A 23,008-nucleotide genomic window follows, 5' to 3' on the forward strand; every position below is an offset into this window, starting at 1 on the left:
TTTGAAGCACAGTGTTTTATTTAACACAGATGCTACAGTTGTTCCCAATCGTAAGATGACCTCTTAGCAACAAGCAAATAGACATGATAGTGAACAGCAGTGCGGAATACTTAAGTATGGACCGGTCCCAGGTTCCAAACCATGCTACCTACCTCCCCCAAAAAGAAAAGACCATGGGACCACAATTTGGGAGGGAGAAGGACAGCAAGAAGCATTAGCAACCAGGTTAGTAAGCCCTAATGTTTTAACCTATTGACCACACTTTGAGACCAGGCAGACATGCTAATTAAAAAAGGGCCCAAACCATGAAGTTCTGGATCTCAACTCTTCTGCCTCAGAGTTTGGGGGTGTTTTGATCCATCTCTAAAGCTGATTGAAAGGAATTTAACGTTTATTGAGAACTCCAAAAACCGAAGCCTCCTAGGGACAGAGCACAGCACATCTAATAAAGCACCATTTATGTTTACAATTCAAATATTCAAACCCCAGTTCCAAACTACAGGTCTTGGGCACCACCAAAGTCAGGTTATTTCAGTCAGTTTATCATAAACACATGAAGCTTACATGTCCCAGCATGTAATGCTACACATTTTTCTGAGTAGCCCAGGTACACAGCACGATGGGTCCTTTAGTCTGTACAAGCTAGGTCCCATTATTAGAGAGGGGGTCTGCTGTAATCTGCTCTTATTGTGTGTCAGTTAGGTTTTGTCCCCATGTTCCTGGCATATTGCCAACGTGCCTCCCTTCCCTCCTAATGCAATGGGCAAAAAGAGCATGGGTACCGCTGGTGCAGGATATTTGTCATTCTTTTGTGCCAAAGCGGTTAAATCAAACCATCAAAGCTTGATCCTCTCTTACCGGATGCTCCACTTTTCCTTCCAGTTTCGATACGTGTAAGCTGGCTAAGGAAGAGCTCAGCTTTACTCTCAGCTCCTGTCATAGTGCTCTGAAGCAGGAACTCAGTTCCCAGATTGGCAAGGAGGGCAGGGGAAGAGCAGGAGAGGGCAAGAAGGAAGAGTCACAGGCTTAAAGTAACTCACCGATGTGATAAACCTGTACAAAGGTTGCCGCCTCTCTGTATATTTCACTGTGATGGGGCTCAGATCATAGCGAAACCAGATAGCGGGGATAATGCGGCCAGTGTGACTGTAGGCAACATACTCCTGGAAAAAGAGAGTGGGGAGAGAGGAAGGCAGAAAGTGTGAGCAATTTTATTTCAAAGAAGTTGATCTCAGAACTGACTCCACTGGGCTGCTCCTCATTCCTACCCAGGAAAATTGCAACATTCTATCAGGAGATAATAATTACCCATAACGATTACACTAAGAAGAGTAACTTGTTCATTTCTGAATGACTATACTCAACAATACTGACAGCATGGTGATGTGGCAGAGAACAAAAAATGCCACTCAGTATGACCCTAATCCAAAGCCCACTGAAGTCAATGAAAGAAAAAAAAAAAAAAGACAGTTTTGGATCAGTCCCAAGTGGATACATGGATTTTCCAAGTGGTTTTAGATAGAGTTCTAGCACTATTACAATTAAACTGCAGCTAACCCACTGGTAAGTTAAGCAATACAAAGGGAATTTAATTTACACCAGCTTGTCGGCCTGCCCCATGCATTCAGAACAACAAAGCTTTCCCTGTATCTGAGGCCCCAAGCACATTGAGATACAAACAGATTTTTGCCTGCCCAGTGCAAATGGGACAGAGCCGTGTTTAAACCATGTTAAGAAACTTGCTCTAGGCAAGGAGGGGACCTAATGTAGCAGAGAGTTTGCAAACACCTTTTTAAATCTGTTGAGCAGAGACACTCTTAGCTTCACTGTGGACAGGGCCCTTTAATCCACTTCCTATATAGCAGGTACATGTGAAGTATCAGCCAAAGGGCAGCTCTCCAGCAAAAGACAGATCATCCACCATTATGGAGAAACCAGCACTGCAAAAGGGATTTCTAAAACCTGCTTTGAAAATACATCTTAGTTCTATCAGGTCTCACCAAGAAAACATTTAGATGATTTGCTGTATAATATTTTAACTGTGACCTCAACACAAAGATAAATACCAGCCACTGATATGAGCAGACGAACAAGTCGAGGAGGAGAGTTCTCTTTGAGATATAGCAAATCTTTGAGAAATACCTGAGCATGCCCTCACATTCTGGCCCTTATCCCAGCAGACACCCCTTCCTGTGACACGTGTGCCACTTTTGACTGTTAGACCCAACTCTTCAGGAGATAGGGACAACAACCACCCTAGAGAGGTGGATGAAGGACTAACAAAGACATGTCCACAGGTATAACACGAACAGGATGATCTCTTCTCAGGAAAGGGAGAGGGAACCAACTGAAGCAGCACCATCATGCTCCATCAACCCCACAGGGATTTTTCCTTCCTTTTGAAGTCTCTTCCAGAGGAGGTGGACTGAGCTTCAGTGGACAGAACAGGAGGGGACCCAGACCAGCATATTTTAAGGGCTCCTTGCAGAGCTAACTGGTTGATGCCAGAACTGTAGTGGTGGCTTTGGGTGGAGAGGAAACAGAAGATCTAGGAGATAACGTAGGAGAGGAAACAGACACTCTGCACACATCTCCATCATGGTAGAGAACCACCTCATGGCTAGGGCATCTATACCAGACTATTCCAAAGACTTCCTTCCAATTCCTGCTTCCCTCTTATCAGCATGGGAGTCTAGAGCAGAGGCAGTAATCAGAGACCTTTTTAAAATGTACAGAAAATGCAGACGCAGCTCCATTTGCCTGAACTCTGGTTATGAAGAGAACAGTTTTGACAGAACTGACCTCATTTTTTCCTTCCTTACCTCTGCCCTCAGCAACACAGTCCTGATGATACAGTCTTGGCTGAGGGCCCCAACTGCAATCCTGCTCACAGAAGTATCGAGATCAGCAGCTCAGGATGTATGTTTTCCTAATTAATTTCAGAACTTGTATTGCAAGAGAGTCTTATCTGAAGAGTGGTTGTAACATTAAACAGAAAGAATACATTCTATCCAGGGAGAGAAAGCCATCCAAACTGTCAGGACACTCTGTACAGCACAAGCAGAAAGCACAGGAGACTATCACTAGTCTTGGCACAGCTCATGAGAGCAAAATAAATGAGTGGATATTTTAGCAGAATGGCAGCCTCAGAACCCTCAAGTAGCATGGACACAATAAATTTGCATGCAAATGGTCTGAAGGGAAGTAAGAGCCACTCGATGCTCCACTGGGCCAATGCAATCAAGAGATGTCCTGCAAAAACATCCACAGACATGAAGAGCAAGAACCCTGCCCACCTTCGAGTGACTAGCAAAGGGCAGTACTCCCATAAACAATGCATTATGTTTGCGCTATGTGTTAAAATAATAGTTAATTTTTCAGAGTCTAAAGGCTCTTTAAAGGGAAAATAATTAGCCCCCAATCAATTCAGTCATAGGAATGGCCTGCCAGGTTCCCACACTGTAAAAAGAAGGAGAGTACCAGGCAATAAATCTCTCTGAAACTCCCACTGGCCACTGTTTGCCCTTCCAGGCCAATGGGAGCTGCAATCGGCCGAACCTGTGGACGCGGCAGGTAAACAAACTGGCCCGACCCACCAGGGGGCTTACCCTGGAGGGTCTCATGCCAAAAGGTTGCCAATCCCTGATCTAGAATTACTTCAGGCAATGAAGGTTTTAGGTACAATATATATGGACTTGAGTTAAGCTCACATAGGAGAGTGTGAACTGCAAGGCAACAACTCTCCAGAGAAAGAATAATTAGCACCAGACGCTGAGAAAAATTCTCATGCTACTATAATGTAGCAGGTGCTAAGTATAGAAGAGGTGACTGCAAGAGTCCTTGTTCTAAAGCAATTCAGTTCCCCACTCTTCCAGCAGAGGTTACTGTATGCCTACCAAACACAAATGCTTTATAAACAGAGCGCAATACCAATAGCATGGATTGAGCTTTGTAAGTAAAGAGCTTCCTATGAACTCATTGGGTTTTTCTTCCCCAATGGCCAGCCTATGTAACAGTCACCTCCAGCCTTACCTTGTTTGCTACAGTATACTGGTATGAGTACCGCTGTTTGCCGCTTATATCTTCATACACGGTGGGGACTATCTTCAATATATAATCATGAGATGCAAGGGCTATGAGGCAGAAAGGGAAAGGATAGATTAGCCAGTGAAAAAGCTCATGCCTCCCAGAGGAGGGTGGGAGCTCATGACAGCTATTAGTAAAGGATAGGGGTGATTTTGGTGGTAATGGTGGTAGCAGTAGCAAGTGGGTGGGGGTTAGAAGAGCAGTATACAGATGCAAATACCATAAGCCCCCTGCTCAGACTTGCGACAATCCATGTCATACCCAGCTAGTCCCTCTTGTAGCAGATGATCATAATCAAGCTGCAGAGAATGCCACCTACTACAAAATCCAGGGTGCAAGAGGGGAGGTAGCAAAGGACGCTGTGTATTAGGCCTTCCCTAGGGTCAGGGGTGGGAATGGAAATCCCATTCACTGATGCAGGGATTGTTTTGATTGCTTTTCTGGCCTCCTAATCAGTGTTGCATTAATATCCTGGTTTTTATTTTGCCTTTGCCCACCATCGGTGGGCTGGCTAAGCCCTGAAAGCACTGACAATACATACGGTTTGAGCTGAGTTTGTCTGCTCCCCCTAGGGCATTGAATGCTCCATGAATGTTCTGGACCTGGAGAGCGAGAAAACACATACAGTGGTTATATTATATACTTAGTGCTTTTGGCTTTTGCTTCCCCACCTTTGAAGGCTCCAGTTTGACTCAGTCTTCCCGAATGCAAAGCCTCAACCCAATGAGAAAAAGGCACAAATTATTTTCAGTGACCATTACCACAAGGATTGGCTCCAATTGGTGAGGTTGTAAGATCAATCTCCAAAGATCTAACATTAATGTCCACTCTAAATTGCTTCAGCCAAGGGAGCACTCCCAAATTGGAAGCGACTGGTGGGGAAACACAAGTCAGTCTGAAGCTTTGAGGTGAGTCGCCATGGCAAACGATGACATCATCGCACACCAGTCTGCGTTGGTGGGTAGTGTCAACAACCCATAATTAGGATCAATCTCCCAGCTGGAGAATAAAAGCTTGCACTAGCAAGCTCTCATCATTCTATCACATGCAAATAAAACGTAGAGACTATAGCCTGCTGGGAGTCACACTTTAAAGATTCAAATTCAGGGCAGAACCTGGAGCTTTCTATAGCTTTCACTCAGACGCATTCCTAGAACACACACACCCTCTTTCAAGAATAGTGTAAGGCGACATGCCAGCTAGGTCATCCATTCCTTAGCAGCTGGTTCCAGGCATGCAAGCGTTAGGCACTCCCAACCCCTCACCACAGATCAATTGGATTCCCCCATTACTCCCCACTCCTCTAAGGTACAGGCTAATGGAATTAGTTGAAAACAATAAGGACCAACATCCACTAATAGAATGACTGATTTGGGAAACTTCTGGAATGGTGAAAGCTATACAGAGGTCCTGAAACTGTAGTCAGAGGGTTGCAGTGGTAACACATGCCACATTAAGATATACAGAAGGAGAAGAGATATCCACTAGCCGGGAAATTACTGACAGACAACAGATAAGCAGTTTTGTTTGGAGGAAGAGTTGTGTCCTTCTAGCTTTCACTGCATTAACAAGTCACTGCACCAATTTGCATTGCCCACCATCCTGCCAACAGCTGTAAGCACTTGACTGCATAGGACACATCCACCTGATCCTACGGCATGTTCCCCTGATCAGTATTCCACAGCAAGATGGTTTGGGAAAGAAACAAGCTAACAAGGTCCCTTATCAATATCCTAGGAAAGAAAATTCTAGCAAGACAAATTCCTTGTTTCTCATTAAACTGAACTGATGGAACAGGTAACACGCAGGTGACAAACATAACTGGAAGCACAAATGGGTTGTCTATAATGTCTTTGAGACTGCTGGTATCTCAAAAGGCTTGCACAGTGTCGAGTTGGAGAGTAGCAGTGTAGTAACTAGGCAGGCAGACAGCATTCTGTGCTATAGCTCACACATCCTTGGACATCTAGAGAGGGGGAATGTTTGACTTGGTAACAGGGTTAACCTCAGCTCTTCTTGATACATGCGATAGGAGTCAAACTTCTACTAGGAAAGCCCTTTGAGACAGGCAGAAAGGCCATCACTTTAAGGTCTCATCTGAAAGATGGCACCTGTTATGACACAGCAGCTCTTCCAACCACTCCTTCAGCATCAACATCCAGTAGAAGTCCTGGCAGGAAACATGAAGCCTCAAGCCTCAGATCAGAGGGTAGAGCACATTAATAGCTGAACAGTTAATCCTGGCAGAATCAGGTACTTTTTGAAGACAACTCTGAATACTTTCCCTCTCCAAAAGGAGCCACACTCTGAAGTGACTACACAAAGGAATTAATGGTCAAGCAGAAGTGTCCTCGTATTAGGGGATACTTTGGGGGCAGCTCAGGATAGGAGTCTGCCTAATAACTGTGACCTCTACATAATCTAAAGGAGGGAGCATATGTCAGTGAGGAAGCATACATGCTTGATTTACACGAGATGCTGGCTGCACTACAAGCGACCAACCACTGCAACATGCCAGCAGAATGCCTGGTGGTTTTCAATGTCATAATACCTTGAAGAGGTGGAAAAGCAAGGCAGCTGGTGTTTAGCAGGCATAGATGCATGGATGTGTGTATGGACTGCTGGCTTAGCTCAGCATATTTACAGGCAGCTGTGGTAATTCAAAACTAGTTCAGAAGGGATGAGCTCAGGTAAACATCTATTTCAGAGGACTGTCTGTGCATTATATAACTCCATGAACCATCCAACCCTTCCTAAGGTTCACACACAAGACATCAGAGTTAAGTTTAAACTACCAGGGTAAGGCCAGGGGAAGATGTGTCACTCAATAATAGTTCTAAGACACATGATACATATAAAAGTTCCCCCAATTTCCTTCATCTTAGTGGGTAGCACGTCACTTGCTTCTGCTCCACTTGGTACTTTGGCCTGGTCTACACTAGGGAAATTTACAAAACGTTTTCCTCCAATTCAGCTTGAGCCACTATTAAAACCAATCGGAAACATAGTTTAGACAAGGTTCCAGCAGCCAGACCAGTCTTAAACCACTATTTCAATTAGACTTGCTTTTCAGAAAGTTTAGCTAAAATATTGGTAAAAATGGGTTGCTGGATCCTTGTCTGAACTCTGGTGGTCACCTGTTTTGATGACAGTTCAGCTGAAACAGCGCTAAAACTGGTGGGATACTTTTTGTAAGTTTGCCTAGTACAGACAAGGCCTAGGAGGCCATACACAACAGCATACAGTCAAGGCACAAACAACAGACTTTGGGGGCAAATGTCCAGTGTCTGGAAAACATTCCAAGTTCTTCCAGTGTCAAAAACCCACAAGCTGTAGGTATAATGTCCTGGGAGGCTAGAGTTCAAGAACGCATAGTTACAACACAAAAAAACCTGCCCTTTAAATTATTTCATTCTTCTGTGTAAACAAGGAGAGCGAGGATCCCAGACCAGTAGTTTACTGAGAGCAATGTCTCATTTTTGTGCCACAAGTAGAGGGGTGCCTGGAAGATTCCACCCCCACGACGCACATCCCAAATTGGACAGGAGCTAAGCCCAAGGCTCCGCGCAATCATAATTTGATCATCAGCAACATTTACAGTGAGCGGCATCTGATTTTGGTGACTCACATGAACAGAGCTTATTTTGTGGGCACAGCTTCGAGGAGTACCGCCACCATTTCCCAGCCACCTTCCAATCTGGTCATGGATGGCAGGAGATAGCCCCATTTTGCAGACAGGGAAACCGAAGCACCGAGTTGTTAAATGATTTACCCAAGGTCACAAAACATCTGTACGATACAGGTAAGTGACTAGACCCTGATCTACTGAACACCAGTCCCATGCACTAGAGCACGCTGTCAGAGTACTGGAGAGAACACCCCTGACCCATTTTGAGCTCTGCACTTCAAATTCAGGCAGTACTGAGATGAAATGTAGAAAAGGTTAATGAAGCCTAAAGTAGCACAACCTCTGAGACTCCAGTGGGCTTTTCACTATTGGAGAGAGGGGATAAATATTCTCCTAGTCTGTCAGCAAATGGAGGTGGGGAGATCCCTTGAGGGATAATCTGGGAGGTTTTTGCAGTTGGAGTTTATGAAAAACTCACATTTCAGGCCACGACACAATAAGGAACAAGGGAATCAGGCAAGCCCTTCAACCCACTATTAAATCAGCAGATACCCTAAGATAAACACTGAAGAAAGCTCACTCATATCCAGATCACATGAAAATGATCCACACCCCCCACCTCACGAAATCACTCAGGATACGTCTTTTGCTGCAGCTGGAGTATGCTTCCCCCAGTGCAGACCCACTAGCTCTGCTTCAGCTAGGATGCTAAAAAAACAGGGTGGCTGTGGTGGTGGCTCAGGCTAGCCACCCAAGTACATACCCAGGAGGTGAGGTGAGCTTGTGCATGGTTGGCTAGCCTGAGCTGCCGTTCATGCTACTGTGGCTACACTGCTATTTTTAGCATGCTAGCTCAAGCAGAACTAGTGCATCTATGTGCCTGCTCTAGGAAGCACACTCCGCCTGCAGCGTAGACACGCCCTCAGTGGCTCTCACTAGTGCTTGCTCAGACTTGCTAGAAGCAGAGTAATGAACATCTCCTCCCATGTCACATACCCTTTAGCTCATGGGTTTTGCTTACTGTGCCAGCAGCATGTGCACACACATGCATGAAGAGACGGAGGTGACTCAACAGCATGTGTTATTTAGAGGCATGAGATTTCTGAATCAACCTGTAATGGCACACACCAATAGCCAGCTACATCTGGGAGAGTGGCAGACTATATGATGTACTAAATAATTCTATGCTGGGGGACACTATGTCTGCAATCAGACATCTTCTGCCTGTCCCCCTCCATGCCCAAAGCCCTCCAATTGTCCAGCCTTCTCACCACATTCATGCTAACACTCTCCGAAGACTGCAGGATGCAGTGGTGGGAACATTCCCATATAGGACATGTTTCCCATGCAGTCAGCAGTAGCCCCTATTTGCACTTCCTCTTATAGCGGACCACCATGTCTACTAAAGTTAAGATTTATTTTTCATACTTTTCAAAGTGCTTTACACATTAAACCTCCTAATCAATATGCTAATATTTCAGTGCTCCAACACAAGACATGTCCTAAAGGAAGCAGGAGCAGAATGAAATAGAGGACGACAAAGCAATGCTTTAGACTCATTAGCATTACAAAGATTTTGGAGTACGCAGGCATGTGTGGAACAGGGAGCAGCATAATGAAATGTCTGTGTTGAGGAACCAGGATTACAAAGAGGCTCTGTTTAAGCCATACTGGGGGGTAAATCATGGAATAGGTTTGTGCATGCACCTTTGTATCCCTATGAAGTCAGCTTTCTGGAAGCAAATTACAAAGGTGTGAGTTGTCTCCATTAAGAAGTCAGGAATTATGCAATAACATATAGCACACCAGGTGAAACGCTAGCCATAGGGCAAATGCACACATTCACCTTCTCCCCAGCTGTAGGCTGGCAGCTTTGAGCAACCACTCAATTTGTCCTATGAGAAGGGGGAAGTTGCTAGATGTCTCACTTTCTAATCTTTGATCTCCCTTAGAAGTATAGTGAAAGGAAGGGCAATGGGGCTAGAATTTTTTGCAGTAGCATATGCTCTCAACTACCACACCTATGGTATTGTAGTCCCTTGATGTACATGCCTAGCCTCCACAAAGCCGCTAACTGAAGCTACATGTGCAAAATGAATATTCAAAGCAACTTGCCAAGTGCTGTAGCGGGGAATCTGGACTCAGGATTCCTAAATTCTATTCCTAGTGATGCCAGTGACATCACAACCTTTTTATGCCTCCATTTCCCATCACCATCTGTGCAGCAAGGATAGGGCTACCTATCCATCTTTTCAAAAGCACTGTGAGATCTATAGATGAAACACAGCCACAAAAGTTTTAAGTTCTCTATTGTGAATGAGAATACAGCTCCTCCCTGCCCTTCCCCACCACACACAGCCCTTCTGTAAAATGCTCCAAAATGTAGTAAAAATAAGACTGGTTCCTCTGCCCCTGTAGGCAGCAAGATGGCCCGGATGGAGGACTCACCTGTAACTTATCCCCAAATGAGAGTTTGTGGATGATGTGCGTCATGTCAGGATTCTGAGGCTGTGCAGTGGCACTGTGTGTTGACACATGAAAGTTACCTGGAACCTGCAGTCAGCCAATCATTAAAAAAAAAAAAAAAAGGAAACACATGACTATATTTTATTTCCTTAGGCATTATTAGGTATCGCACCACAAAATAGGACCACAAGGATAAGATCATAGACCCGTCTACTCTAGGAACGGCCACTACTTGATGTTTCAGAGAAAGTTTGAAAGCCCATAACGCACCTGGCCAGTGAGGTAATGCTGCACATAGAGGGGAGATCGGCTTACATCCCAAAATACAAGACCCAAGTGGCCGTATAAACACATTGCATACACTTATTTTCAACAAATCATACCCCAGCATTTCCAGGTCCCAAGACCTAAGGCATACCTTCCCTTTCGCCCATCAAAATGAAGATCCACGATTGCCGCAGGTGAAAAATAATTGTCTAAAATTTTTCTCCCACACTCACACTTATACATGGACCCATTATTGTTTAGCTGCGTAGAAAAGTCCTGGGTACCAGTCTTATATATATAAAAAGAGTTAGAGGCTTCACGTACATACAAACTGGTCAGATTTTCAGCTTCCAGCCCTGACAGTGGCCACCTCAAGAACAGGTTTTGTTAACTTAGGGAAAAAGAGAGTTACCTTTTCTGTAACCGGTGTTCTTCAAGATGTGTTGCTCATGTCCATTTCATATTAGGTGTGTGTGCTCGCCACATGCACCGGTGCTGGAAGATTTTCCCTTAGCAGTATCCGTAGGGGAGTGCCTCTGGCGCCCTCTGGAGTGGCACCCGTATGGCACAGTATAAGGGGCGCCACCAGCTCCCACGACCCTCAGTTCCTTCTTGCCGGAAACTCCAATAGTGGGGAAGAAGGGCGGGTTGTGGAATAGACATGACCAACACATCTCAAAAAACACCAGTTACAGAAAAGGTAACTGTCTTTTCTTCTTCGAGTGCTTGCTCATGTCCATTCCATATTAGCGACTCCAAAGCAGTACCTCTGGAGGCGAGTAGGAGTTCACGGACATGTAGATTGCAACACCACTCTACGGAACCAAGTGTCATCCCTGGCCTGCTGAGTGATGGCATAATGAGTCATGAATGTATGGACAGAAGACCACGTTGCAGCTTTACAGATGTCCTGGATAGGGATGTGTACCAGGAAGGCCGTCAAAGCGGCCTGCGCTCTCATCAAGTGGGCTGTGACAATCGGCGGTGGCAGAACCCCTGCCAGGCCATAACAGGTCCTTATGCATGAAGTGATCCAATTGGAAATCTTCGGCAAGGACACCGGGTGACCCTTCATCCTATCCACTGTAGCAATGAAGATTTGAGTCGATTTTAGGAAAGGCTTAGTGCATTCTAAATAGAAAGCCAAGGCCCTTCGGACGTCCAGCACATGAAGATGCCTCTCCTCACTTGTCTTGTGTGGTTTGGGTCAGAACACCAGGAGGAAGAGGTCCTGGTTCATATGGAAGGTGGATACCACCTTCGACAGGAAGGCCGGGTGGGACCGCAACTGAACCTTATCATTGTAGAAGACAGTGTATGGAGGTCCTGAGATCAAGGCTTTAATTTCAGAGACCCGTCCTGCCGATGTCACCGCCACCAGGAACGCAGCCTTCCGTGACAGGTGGGAAAGGGAGCAGGACCCAGTGGCTCAAAGGGTGAGCTGGCGAGCCTAGAGAGGACCAAGTTAAGATCCCACTGTGGGACAGGAGTCCGTACCTGTGGGAAGAGTCTCTCGAGGCCTCTCAAGAATCTGACCGTCCTGTCATAAGAAAACACCATCTGCACAGTGCCATGTGACCCAGCAGGCACAAGCAAACCCTGGCCATAATCAGAGGGAATGTGGAGAACTCTGCGATGGGGTCCATCAACGTCTGGAACCTTTCTAGCGTCAGGAATGCTCTGGCACGGTCGAGTCGAGCACCGCTTCAATGAACTCTATCCTTTCCACCAGAACTAACATAGATTTTTTGTGGTTCACCAATAGGCCCAGGGAGCGGCACGTGGCTTGCAGCACCATGACATCCTCTTCGACCTGAGACCTGGAGTTGCTCTTGACTAGCCAGTCATTGAGGTACGGGTAGATCTGGATACCCCGACGCCTGAGGTAAGCCGCCACCACGAGCACGCACTTGGTAAACACTCTGGGTGCTGTCTCCAGGCTGAACGGGAGGACCGCAAACTGGTAGTGGTGGGGCCCCACCATAAACTGGAGGAAGCATCTGTGACCTTGAAAGATCGCTATGTGGAAGCATGAGTCCTTCAAGTTGAGGGCGGCATACCAGTCTCCTGGATCCAGGGGAGGGGATAATAGAAGCCAAGGAGACCATGTGGAACTTTAGCTTCTTTAGATACTTGTTGAGGTCCCTCAGGTCCAGGATGGGCCATAGATGGCCCTTGGGATTAACTAGTACTGGGAATAGAACCCCCTTGCTCCTGTACACGAGAGGAACTTCTTTTACTGCACCCAGTTGTAGCAACCCCTTTACCTCTTATGCAACAAGACTCTCATGAGAAGGAGCCCTGAAGAGGGACGGGGAAGTGGGGTGGGAAATAAACTGTAGGGTATAACCCTCCGCCACAGTATTGAGGACGCAGCAGTCTGAAGTTATAGGCATCCATGCGGGGAGGAAAAAATAAAGGCAGTTGGATAACAACGGAACAGACGGATCTGGGGTGAAGTCTGGTAGGTTGCCCTCAAGTTCACCCTCAAAACTATAGCTTGCCCCCCTGCTTATTGCAGATTGAGCCCGACTGGGCAGAGGGAGGAGGTGGGTGGCTTGGGTGGCGCTTGTAGCCCCTACTCTTCTTATGGGGGGAACTCCTTGTGGGTTTGTCTCCCTTGGGCCTGAAATTGCTGCAGTTTGAACCACTTATGGGCTGGACCTGGAACGTACAGCCCCAAAGTTTTCAGGGTAATGTGGGAGTCCTTAAGGCCATGCACTTTACCATCTGTCTGTTCTGCAAACAGGACCTGGCCATCAAAGGGGAAGTCCTGCATCAATTGCCAAGCCTCCGTTGAAAGACCCTCTGTTGACAGACCGAGAGGAGCAGCCAGGATGCCCTTTGCATGGAGATGGCCAAGGCCACGGTACGAGCCACAGAGTCTGCTGTGTCCGAGGCTATTTGGAAGGCCGCTCTCACTGCAGCAGTGCAGTCTTCGAGGATTGCCCGGAATGCCTTCCTGGACCCTTTGGGCAGCGAGACCTCGAGTTTTGCCACAGACTGCCACATATTGTAGTCGTAGCAGCCAAGGAGGGCTTGGTGGTTGGCCACTCTCCACCTAAGGCTGGAAGACTAATACATTTTTCACCCAAACAAACAGTCTCTTCAAGTCTTTATTCTTGGGCGTAGCCCCGGGTTGACTCTGGCTCTCACTCTGATTAATGGCCTCAACTATGAGGGAGTTTGGGGCTGGGTGAGTATAGAGATACTCATGGCCTTTAGTTGGCACAAAATATTTGCACTCAGCCCTTTTTGAGATGGGTGGAAGGAGGTGGGGCTTTGCCCTAGGGCATTAATTATTTTCAATACCCTCCCATGTAGGGGTAAAGCCACTCTAGCAGGTGACGTGGAGCAAAGGACATTGAACAGTGAGTCCTAAGGCTCCTCAAGTTCCTCTTCCTGGAGCCCCTGGTTACAGGCAACCCTCTTCAAAAGCTCCTGATGAGCTCTGGTGTCATCTTGTGGAACTGGGTGAGGGGCACCCGTAATCGCTTCGTCTGGCGATGATGAGGACGAAGCCAGGGCCAAGGGATCCACCACATCCCCCGGTGGTCCAACTGGCTGCTCCCCTAGTTCCTCAGGGGACTTGGTGGGGGAGGAGGGGGCTTCCCCTGCGGGGCCTCCACCTCCAGAGGAGGATGGGATGCCGCGGCTGATGGCCTATCTGAGGCCCCTGCCACCAATCAGGCAGCCTGGGAAGGCTGAGTGAACCCCCATGGATTCCAGGGGTACCACGCTGCTGGCCATTGGCCCAGAGGCTACGGGTCAGTTGCAGTACTTTTGAGGTCGACAGTACCACTGGTGCAGGGGCCTGTCCTGCTACCAGGGACTCCTGATCAGCACTGGAGTTGCAAGCGGAACGGATGCTGCAGAATGACCATAATCAGCTGGCCTGACGGCACTCCTCACCTCGGTGCCCGCTGCTGTGCCTCGGCACTGACCTGTCTGGTTGGGACGAGTTCCTCCCATGGGACCCTGGGGATCTTCGGCGTTCAGCGGATCTACGCCTCACACTGCTTGAGCTGTACCAGGATCTAGAGTGGGACCAGGAGTAAGAGCAGGCCAGTCGTCGATAGAATCTCCCCGATTGAGGGGATTCACATCTTGGCAACAGGTGCTGTCGGGTGGGTGACCGGTGACCCCATTCCACCGATCGGTCGCAGGACCGGTGCCGCAACATTGGAGACCCAATGGGTTGGTCTCAATGCTCATGCCGGGGGGCGCGTGCCATGGCAGGTCTGCACCAGGTTACCAGCAAGCTGCACCTCGAATCCTGCTGTTGGTGCCCAGGGTCTGGAGACCGACGAGGGCTTCTCTGAGCCGGTCTCCGGAAGTCCGAGGCATGACAGCTCCATGTGGGCGAGCGCTGGTGGGATGTCATCCGCAATGGGGAGCGGCGCTGCTGAGGCAGGGAAAGTCGGAACGGTCCCAAGGGTTTGGTACCACCAGAGCCGGTGTGGGCGGCACCAGAAGCGTCAGGATCTCTTGCGTTGCCTGCAGGGCCTCAACAAGACTTAGAGCTGATAGAGGCCCTCATCACCATCTGGTGTGGCAGGCATAGTACGGGAGGGGCTCGACCGCTCAACATGAGCTGGGGCCCGACTCCCTGATGGAGGTGTCAAGTCGCCCAACACAGATCTTGGCTCTCCGCCGGCCCTCTTCTCTCCCTCCTGGGAAGTGGGAGATCTTCCCCGCGCGGGCTTCTTGGCCAGGGAAGGAGATCGGTGCCAGCTCGTAGACGGCACCAGTGGGGCACTCCATACTGATGCTGCAGTGCTCAGGGCTGAGTCGGATCTCTGCTCCGGTGTCAGGGTCAGTGCCAAGTCCATCAGGAGTGCCCTAAGATAGATGTCGGTATCATTTTTAATTCTGGGTTTGAACGACTTAGAGATGCGACACTTGTCGCTTATGTGTCCTTCTCTGAGACATCTTAAACAGCTAAAGGGCGGGCTGCTGATTGGCATGGGCCGCTTACAACGATCACATGGTTTAAAGCCTCGGGATCGGGGCATGCCCCGTCTCTAGGCTGAGTCCCATCTGGGACCAACTAACTAGAACTATACTAAGTGTAAATACTAAACTATTTTACAAAGAAACGTTTGTGAGACACACTGAACACTCTGAAAACTGAATTAAGCAAAAGCTAGCCAAAGCAGCAGAAGTTCCAGCACCATCACTGATGGCAAGAAGGAACTGAGGGTGGGGGGAGCTGGCGGTGCCCCTTATACCACGCCATGCAGGCGCCACTCCAGAGGGCATCAGAGCCGGTCCCCTACGGATACTGCTAGGGGGGAAAAACTTCTGGCACATGTGAGCACACACACCTAATATGGAATGGACATGAACAAGTACTCGAAGAAGAACAGTAACTTCTGCATACATAAAAAGGAAAAGGAGTACTAGTGGCACCTTAGAGACTAACCAATTTATTTGAGCATAAGCTTTCGTGAGCTACAGTGAACTGTAGCTCACGAAAGCTTATGCTCAAATAAATTGGTTAGTCTCTAAGGTGCCACTAGTACTCCTTTTTCTTTTTGCGAATACAGACTAACACGGCTGCTACTCTGGATTCTGCATACATGGATTTCACCTAAGGGCTTCAGTTGCCATGACAATGTAAAGCAGCTGCTCTCATGTCGTTTTTGATTGGATCACTCTGGAATTCAGACACTTCAGAACATGATTACCAGAACTGCACCATGAAACCTTTCAACAGAGTCAATGCAACTGCTGCTCTGAAAGGGCCAGGTAAATCTTCCTTGGCAGCTCAGTGCAAAGGATTGGTGTCAGAAGAAAAAGATCTTGAGTGCTGATGTGGTTGGCAACACCTAGCAACAACTGATGCATTGTAGAACAGTAGTGGGAGAATTACCACTGGAGCCATTACCTTAATGATCCCGATAGCTCTGCACCAGCGGAGACTGGCATATAAGGGAAGACCACATGGTGCTTAGTTTAGATCCGGGGTTCTGAAACTGGGGGTTGTTACCCTCAGGGATTATGAGGTTATTACACGAGGGGTCGTGAGCTATCAGCCTCCATCCCCAAACCCAGCTTCACCTCCAGCATTTATATTAGTGTTCAATATTTTTTAAAAATGTGTTTTTAATTTATAAAGGGGGTCGCTTGCTGTGTGAAAGGGGTCACCAATACAAAAGTTTGAGAACCACTGCCTTAGATCAAAGCAAGTCTAATCCAAATGGATTATGAACACCCGGATACCACTGGGAATGCTTGTATGTGTGCACATGATGTGTGTTACAAGCATACTAGGGAAATGATACTGGGGATGAAGAAGCATAGTCAACATTTAGAACCACACAGACTCATCTCACTGCTGCTCTCTGCATTCTCTCCCATTCACTGTACCCACCGGTTGTCTTGCCATATGCTATCATACACTTGTTAGACTCCAATGGAGCAACAGTTAAGCATGTGCTTAACTTTACACACACAAGCTGTCCCACTGAAGTCAACAGGACTAATCACATACACAGAGTTCAGAGCGGCTTAGCTATCTGCAAGATCAGAGCCTACGATTGTAAGACCATGCCTTCAGTATGTGTGTGTACAGTGTCAAGCACAATGAGACCTAAATCCGCGACTGCGGCCTCTAGACCCTATCATAATGCGAATTAACCCATGCTTACACAGCATGGCTTGTCCTCTTCTAGTGGCTGGACCCAAGAGGTTTGTAAGTCCATACAGCCTTTTTGCTAACAGACTGGGATCTTTTAGCTCAGGCAGTAGAGGTTCATGCTTTTAGAGCCAGAGCCCCTGGGTTTGACCCCTGCCGCCAAAGACCACCCCCAGGAGTGATGTATTACCCAAATAATAAAAACAAAAATTAAAGGGAGTCAAGCAGATCACCCTATTCCTACTTTGTGAGAGAAGAACATACAGCAAGCCTCCTGGCTCTGACCTGTGCCGGAAAGCAGACACATTACACGTACCAGACAGGAACTTCACTTCCTTAGCCTACACTTCAGAGAGCTCTCAGACTTTCAGAACAAAAAGATGAAACTGCACTGAGCTCTATCCCAGCTTAGCAGCTAGTCAGTCATCAGTCTCGCTGGCTGCTTAGTGGGAGAGAGAGACAAAAAAGACTATGCTTCAAGGAACAAGTAAGTCCAAATCATTTTCATGCCACAGCGTAAGCAAGGGGCTCTGCCGGTTATTTTTAGATGTGATTTAACATGCTCTGGGAGGGGGAGAAGGAAGCAGGATTTGGCTGCCTCTGTGGTACATGACAAGGCGTGAATAAAGCCGTCAGTGAGCCACACCCTTCCAATCCCCACATCCCATTTAGTCATCTGCAGCATTACATAGCCAGAGTAACCAATTCTGGACACACCCATCCCGGAGAGGAACCTCCCTAGGCCTGTATATTCATTCCCTCAGAGCATGCCAGAGATCCATTTCTACACAGCACATAGGGTGCACGCACGTGGGTGTTCATGGCACCCCATCTAAACACGAAGACATTTCTGTCAAGCTGGCATCCCCAAATGGGGAACATTCCAATCATTCTGCAGTTCTTGGAATAGGACAGAGTTTGGATCAGAATGTGCCAAAGCTCTTTGCACAGCAGTGAATCATGTACTAGAGGTGCTGTGATTATGGAGGGCAAACAGCAGCCATTCTGCATTCCCCAATAGCTCACACACAACCTAAGACATTAGAGCCTGTTTTAATGAAAGGGGCTGTTGGCCACAACACAGGCCTGTTTTCTGCTATTCAAGAGGTGACACCTAGAATGTTGTTCTAGACAGGGGTATATGGGCGCTTTATTTAATACTTCTATAGGTCTAACTGTGCAGCCTCTCCTCCTAGTGCTATACTGCAGCATCAGAGAGCTGAGCTCATGTCCTGATTTGAAACCACAATACCTGCAGAGCTATTCAGATGTGGGCTTTCAGGAGCACTTTGCATATGGGGCTTGCCAGCTGCTCCCGAACCACCGTACACCCACAACCGGAGTCATTCACACTCACCTTGTTGATGCTGAAGTGGCCCTCAAACCTGCAGCCATCCCCATTATTGAGAGGTACTTTCATTGAGTTGTCAATATGACCAACTTCGTGCCTTCCCATTTCATCCTGAATGTCCAGTCCAACCACTACCCGGTTGGGAGGGGGAAAAGGGAAAGATAAACGTGGAGAAAGTTACAAACAGGAAAAGGTGTGCACAATTCTTTGTGGAGCACAAACAACTTTTTCCTGGCATTCAACAGAATCGTTCAAGTAAATTCACCTCTTAAAGTAAAGGTCATTGCTGCTCATCAGCAGTGATGGAATAATCACCAAAGAGCTTTTCAGCTTCAGAGTATTTTATGAATATTAATTTAGACATTACACCCTTGGGAGGTAGGCCTAATTCCCATTTTTCAGATTGAGAAAGTGAGGCAGAGAAGTTAGGTTATTTGCCAAAGGCCAAATGTGATATCTGAGTCAGACAGCTGTGATTAGAACTCAAAAGGTTTCTTACTCCTGGACACAAAACAGCAGACCATGAAAGAGGAAACCAGATTTAGTCAGATCTCACTAAGGGAGGTGGGTCACTAGTCAGAACTGAAGGAAGACAGAGTCATATTCCATTGCTAGGTAGGGTCGCAAGAAAAAGATAACCTGGCTTAGAATGTGAAGCAGTAGGGTATTTACAGAGACTCAGCCACTGCAGAAATCTGACCTCCCTCCCACACCTGGATTGTGTAAGCATGAGCCACTGGGTTATGTAAACATGGGCACAACTGATTCCCTATAGAGATGACGACACACTATAGAAAAGACGCTCTCTAATGCCTCTCTCTACAGTCATACGCCTCAGAAAGGGAAGAACAATACACTGGACAAGGTAGAGTTTTTATTTCTTCCCTAGGAGAAAAGGGCAACAACATTTCATCAAAATACAGGGTGGGGATTGCTCCCAGATTTCACATTAAATGAGTAAATTTAGAGCTTTGAGTAGCCACCTCCAGAAATACAGCAAGAAATCTAGGCCTGAACAGAGACACTTACATTCACAGTGCAGGTTCGGTAAGCTGATGTTCAGATTCACTTCTATTTTACCTCCGCTCTCTTTGTCTGGGTCGTCTACGTAAAGCTCGTTAACTCTGCAGGGAGATGAGCACAGATGGTTTCACTTTGTAACTCACACACACTGCTACTCTTCAGTAGGGGAATTTGCTCAGGGAGGGAAAGTTAGGGTTAGTTTGTGTGACAGATGCTAAAAATCTCAGGAATTAAGTGAGAAGAAAGCCTTTCCAGAGGATATGAAATCAGATGGGTATAGACACTAGCAACCTGACTCTATAACTTGCACATAGCAATTGCAGGACAGAGGGACTTTACCCACCTCACTCACTCCAGTAGGAAACCAAGTCAACCACTTGCTCTAACCAAAAAAAAAAAATTAAAAAAAGAAGTTATATACTTCCCCCAAAAGGGGCTTCCACTTGTGACATGAAATAAGACTGCTCTTTCTAGAGGTGAACGGCTAATTAATGCATCAGCCCTCTGCATTATGGGGCTCCTACCCCCCTTAGGAAGAAGGAAGCCTATAATCTGATATATACAAAGTTGTAGCCCTGTCTGTCCCAGGATATGTTGGATGTAAGATGTTCTGAAGAAGAGCTGTGTGTGGCTCAAAAGCTTGTCTCTCTCACCAACAGAAGTTAGTCCAATAAAATATATTATTAGAGAATCAGGGGGGGTGAGGTACTATCGTTTATTAGATCCACATTTGTTGGTGAGAGAGACAAGCCTTTGAGCCACACTGAACTCCTCTGAGGCCTTGTCTACACTACAGAGTTTTGTTGACAAAAGGCAGCTTTTGTCAACAAAACAGTGAATGCATACACACTGCGATGGGACCTTTGGCAGCAAAAGTGCTCTGTTTTGACGACAAAATAAAACCACCCTGATGACAGACATAAGGTTTTTTGCGCAAATTTTTTGTCAACAAAGTGCCAGTGTAGACACCACGCTTGATTTTACTGGTGTCCCACAATACCCATCCTGACCGCTCTGGTCAGCAGTTTGAACTCCACTACCCAGCAGCCAGGTAAACAACCATCCGCCCTTCCCCCTTAGAAGTCCCAGGAATTTTTGAAATTCCATTTCCTGTTGGCTCGTCATGGAGAGGTCTCATCGCATCTTCCCAGATGACCATGGTGGCTTATTGCAGCAAACGCTCTCCTGCTGCACCACTACTGAGCTGTTGGATCTGCTCAGTATCTGGGGAGAGGAGTCTGTGCAGTCACAGCTGCACTTGAACCGTAGGAATTGGGATACCTATGGGCAGATTTCTTGAGGCTTGTGCGAAAAGGGCTATGGTCGGGACACGCTGCAGTACAGAGCAAATATAAAGGAGCTGAGGCAGCCTACCATAAGGAGAGGGAGGCAAACCGTCGCTCCAGTGCTGCACCTAAGACCCGCTGGCTCTACAAGGAGCTGGATGCTATCCTCTGTGGTGACTCCACCTCTACTGCCAAGAGCCCCGTGGATATTTTGGCGAGCCTGGGGGTAGGGGAAAGAGGACCTAACTCAGAGGACAAAGTCATTAATGAAGAGGTGGAGTTAGACACAATGTGGAGCGCCCGGTGGGTCGCCCGGTGGGGCAGGCTGTCAGGAACTGTTCACCACTCCGGAGGTGTCTAGCCAGTCCCAGCAGTTGCTCTCCAGTGAACAAGAAGCAGGAGAGGAGACACCTGGTAAGTGGCTGTGGTTTGTGTAGCGCAAAGCTGAGTTTAGGGTGTAGAAATGTACAAGGCTAGCTGTGTTTCTGTGTGCTGGACATTCCCCTGTGCAGCTAATCACTATGGTGAAACAGGGGTGTTGATGCACACGGGAATCCTCCAGAGAGATCTCTAGGAAAAAGTTTCCTGGAGGTATTTGGCAATCCTCTGCCGAAGGTTCCTTGGCAGAGCTGCTTTGTTCCTTCCCCCATTGTAGGAAACTTTCCCTCGCCGTTCAGCAATCACTTGTGCAGGCACCAAAGTGGCACACAGGCGAGCAGCACAGGGACCAGGGAGGAAGCCACAAGCATGTGGGAGGCTTGCTTCCCTGCTTACCCTCAGGAGTGAGAGATCTGCTACAATGACCCTCACCTGTGGAAAAGCGTGGGAAAATTTTAGAATTTTTTCCCTAGTCGGCTGCAATGCAACCCTTGTAGGGGAAAAGAGCACCCATGTAGAGCGCCCCCCTCTGCCTCCCTAGCCAACACTCACCATGCTTTGGGTGTTCACCAAGATGTTTGCTTGCCAAGGGTCAGTGAGAAAGTGATTATGTTACCAGAGATGTATTTTACTGAAACGTTTCAATGCTGTGCGTGAACTTAATCATGCTTCGGCAGTTGTGGCCTTGAGGAACACCACACACGCACTGGCTGAATGTCTACACCAGATAAGAAAGCACCCAAGAGTGAGCAAAGAAGACATGTTCCGGGAGGTACTTCCCTTCTCCAATGCAGAGAAATGGGAATGCAAGGAGTGGAGGGAAGCCGAAAGGCAGTCGGCAGGACAAGAAAGAAAATCAGGAGTTTGTTAAGGACAGTACTGAGCGGATGATTAAAATCATGGAGGAGCAAACGCAGATGCTGAAGTCCTTAATAATGCTGCAGACTGAGCACATGTGCGCCCACCCTCCCCTGCAGCACAGTCAGAACTCTTTTCCATGCCCTCCCCCCAAACTCTGCCTGCACAGTCATTTCCACTGTCGGGAATCCTCGGTTTCCCCTTCACTCCACCGCCTTGGACAACTTTCATAATGATAGCTGGACCTACATACAGATCTGAAAGTCTGCCCTTCCCTGGTTCCTCCTTTCCCACCAAGTCATTGTGTGTGTGTGTGTGTGTGTGTGTGTGTGTGTACATCCGTGTGTGCTGGTGTGAGTGTGCATGCTGTTTCTTGTGCAATAAAAGGAAAGTTTGTGAACGGAAACTCATCTTTGTTTGTTTCCTACAAATTGAGATAGCAAGCACTACCAATACATACACAGGCAGTTTAATCATTTGCTTACTGGAACGTAAAGCCCCAAATGTCACCATTGCTTCCTAGGAAAACTACATGTCATGTAACATTGCAGCACCAATCACAGAGATATACATGACTGGTTCTCATTTTCAAAGTGTTGCCTCAAAGCCTCCCTGATTTGAATTGCCCCCCTCTGATAGCCCTGGTATCTGGCTGCTCAAAATCAGCAGCCAAGCTGTCTGTCTCAACACTCCACTTCTGAGCAAACCTTTCACCGTTAACTTCACAAAGATTATGCAATGTACATCATGCGGCTATGACCATGGGGATATTATATGACCATATTATCCTCACTGAGGTCTAACCTGCCAGAAAGGCATTGCCAGCGCGCTTTTAATCTGCCAAAGGCACATTCCATGGTCATCCAGCACCTACTCATCCTGTTGTTGAACCGCTCCTTACTGCTGTCCAGGTTTCATGAGCCAGGACTGTAAGGGGTATGCTGGGTCTCCCAGGATCACTATGGGCATTTCAACGTCTCCCCCTGTAATCTTCTGATTTGGAAAGAAAGTCCCCACTGTTAGCT

At 47.4% G+C, this 23,008-nt stretch overlaps 1 protein-coding gene across 2 annotated transcripts in view; it reads right to left on the reverse strand.

Moving 5' to 3' along the window:
- The window catches only part of ERGIC1 (endoplasmic reticulum-golgi intermediate compartment 1), a 101,402-nt gene that overhangs the window by 10,287 nt on the left and 68,107 nt on the right, over window positions 1-23,008 (reverse strand). For both annotated transcript variants that reach the window (XM_084636224.1, XM_084636223.1), the window contains 6 exons: window positions 19,468-19,562; window positions 18,445-18,569; window positions 10,163-10,267; window positions 4,628-4,688; window positions 4,033-4,133; window positions 1,041-1,163 (listed from right to left, as the gene is read on the reverse strand). In XM_084636224.1, the coding sequence (XP_084492350.1) occupies window positions 1,041-1,163; window positions 4,033-4,133; window positions 4,628-4,688; window positions 10,163-10,267; window positions 18,445-18,569; window positions 19,468-19,562 (610 nt within the window). The remainder of the gene's footprint in view (window positions 1-1,040; window positions 1,164-4,032; window positions 4,134-4,627; window positions 4,689-10,162; window positions 10,268-18,444; window positions 18,570-19,467; window positions 19,563-23,008) is intronic.

The sequence above is a fragment of the Lepidochelys olivacea genome, assembly GCF_965140295.1.
Source record: "Lepidochelys olivacea isolate rLepOli2 genome assembly, chromosome: 8".
Taxonomy (NCBI): domain Eukaryota; kingdom Metazoa; phylum Chordata; order Testudines; family Cheloniidae; genus Lepidochelys; species Lepidochelys olivacea.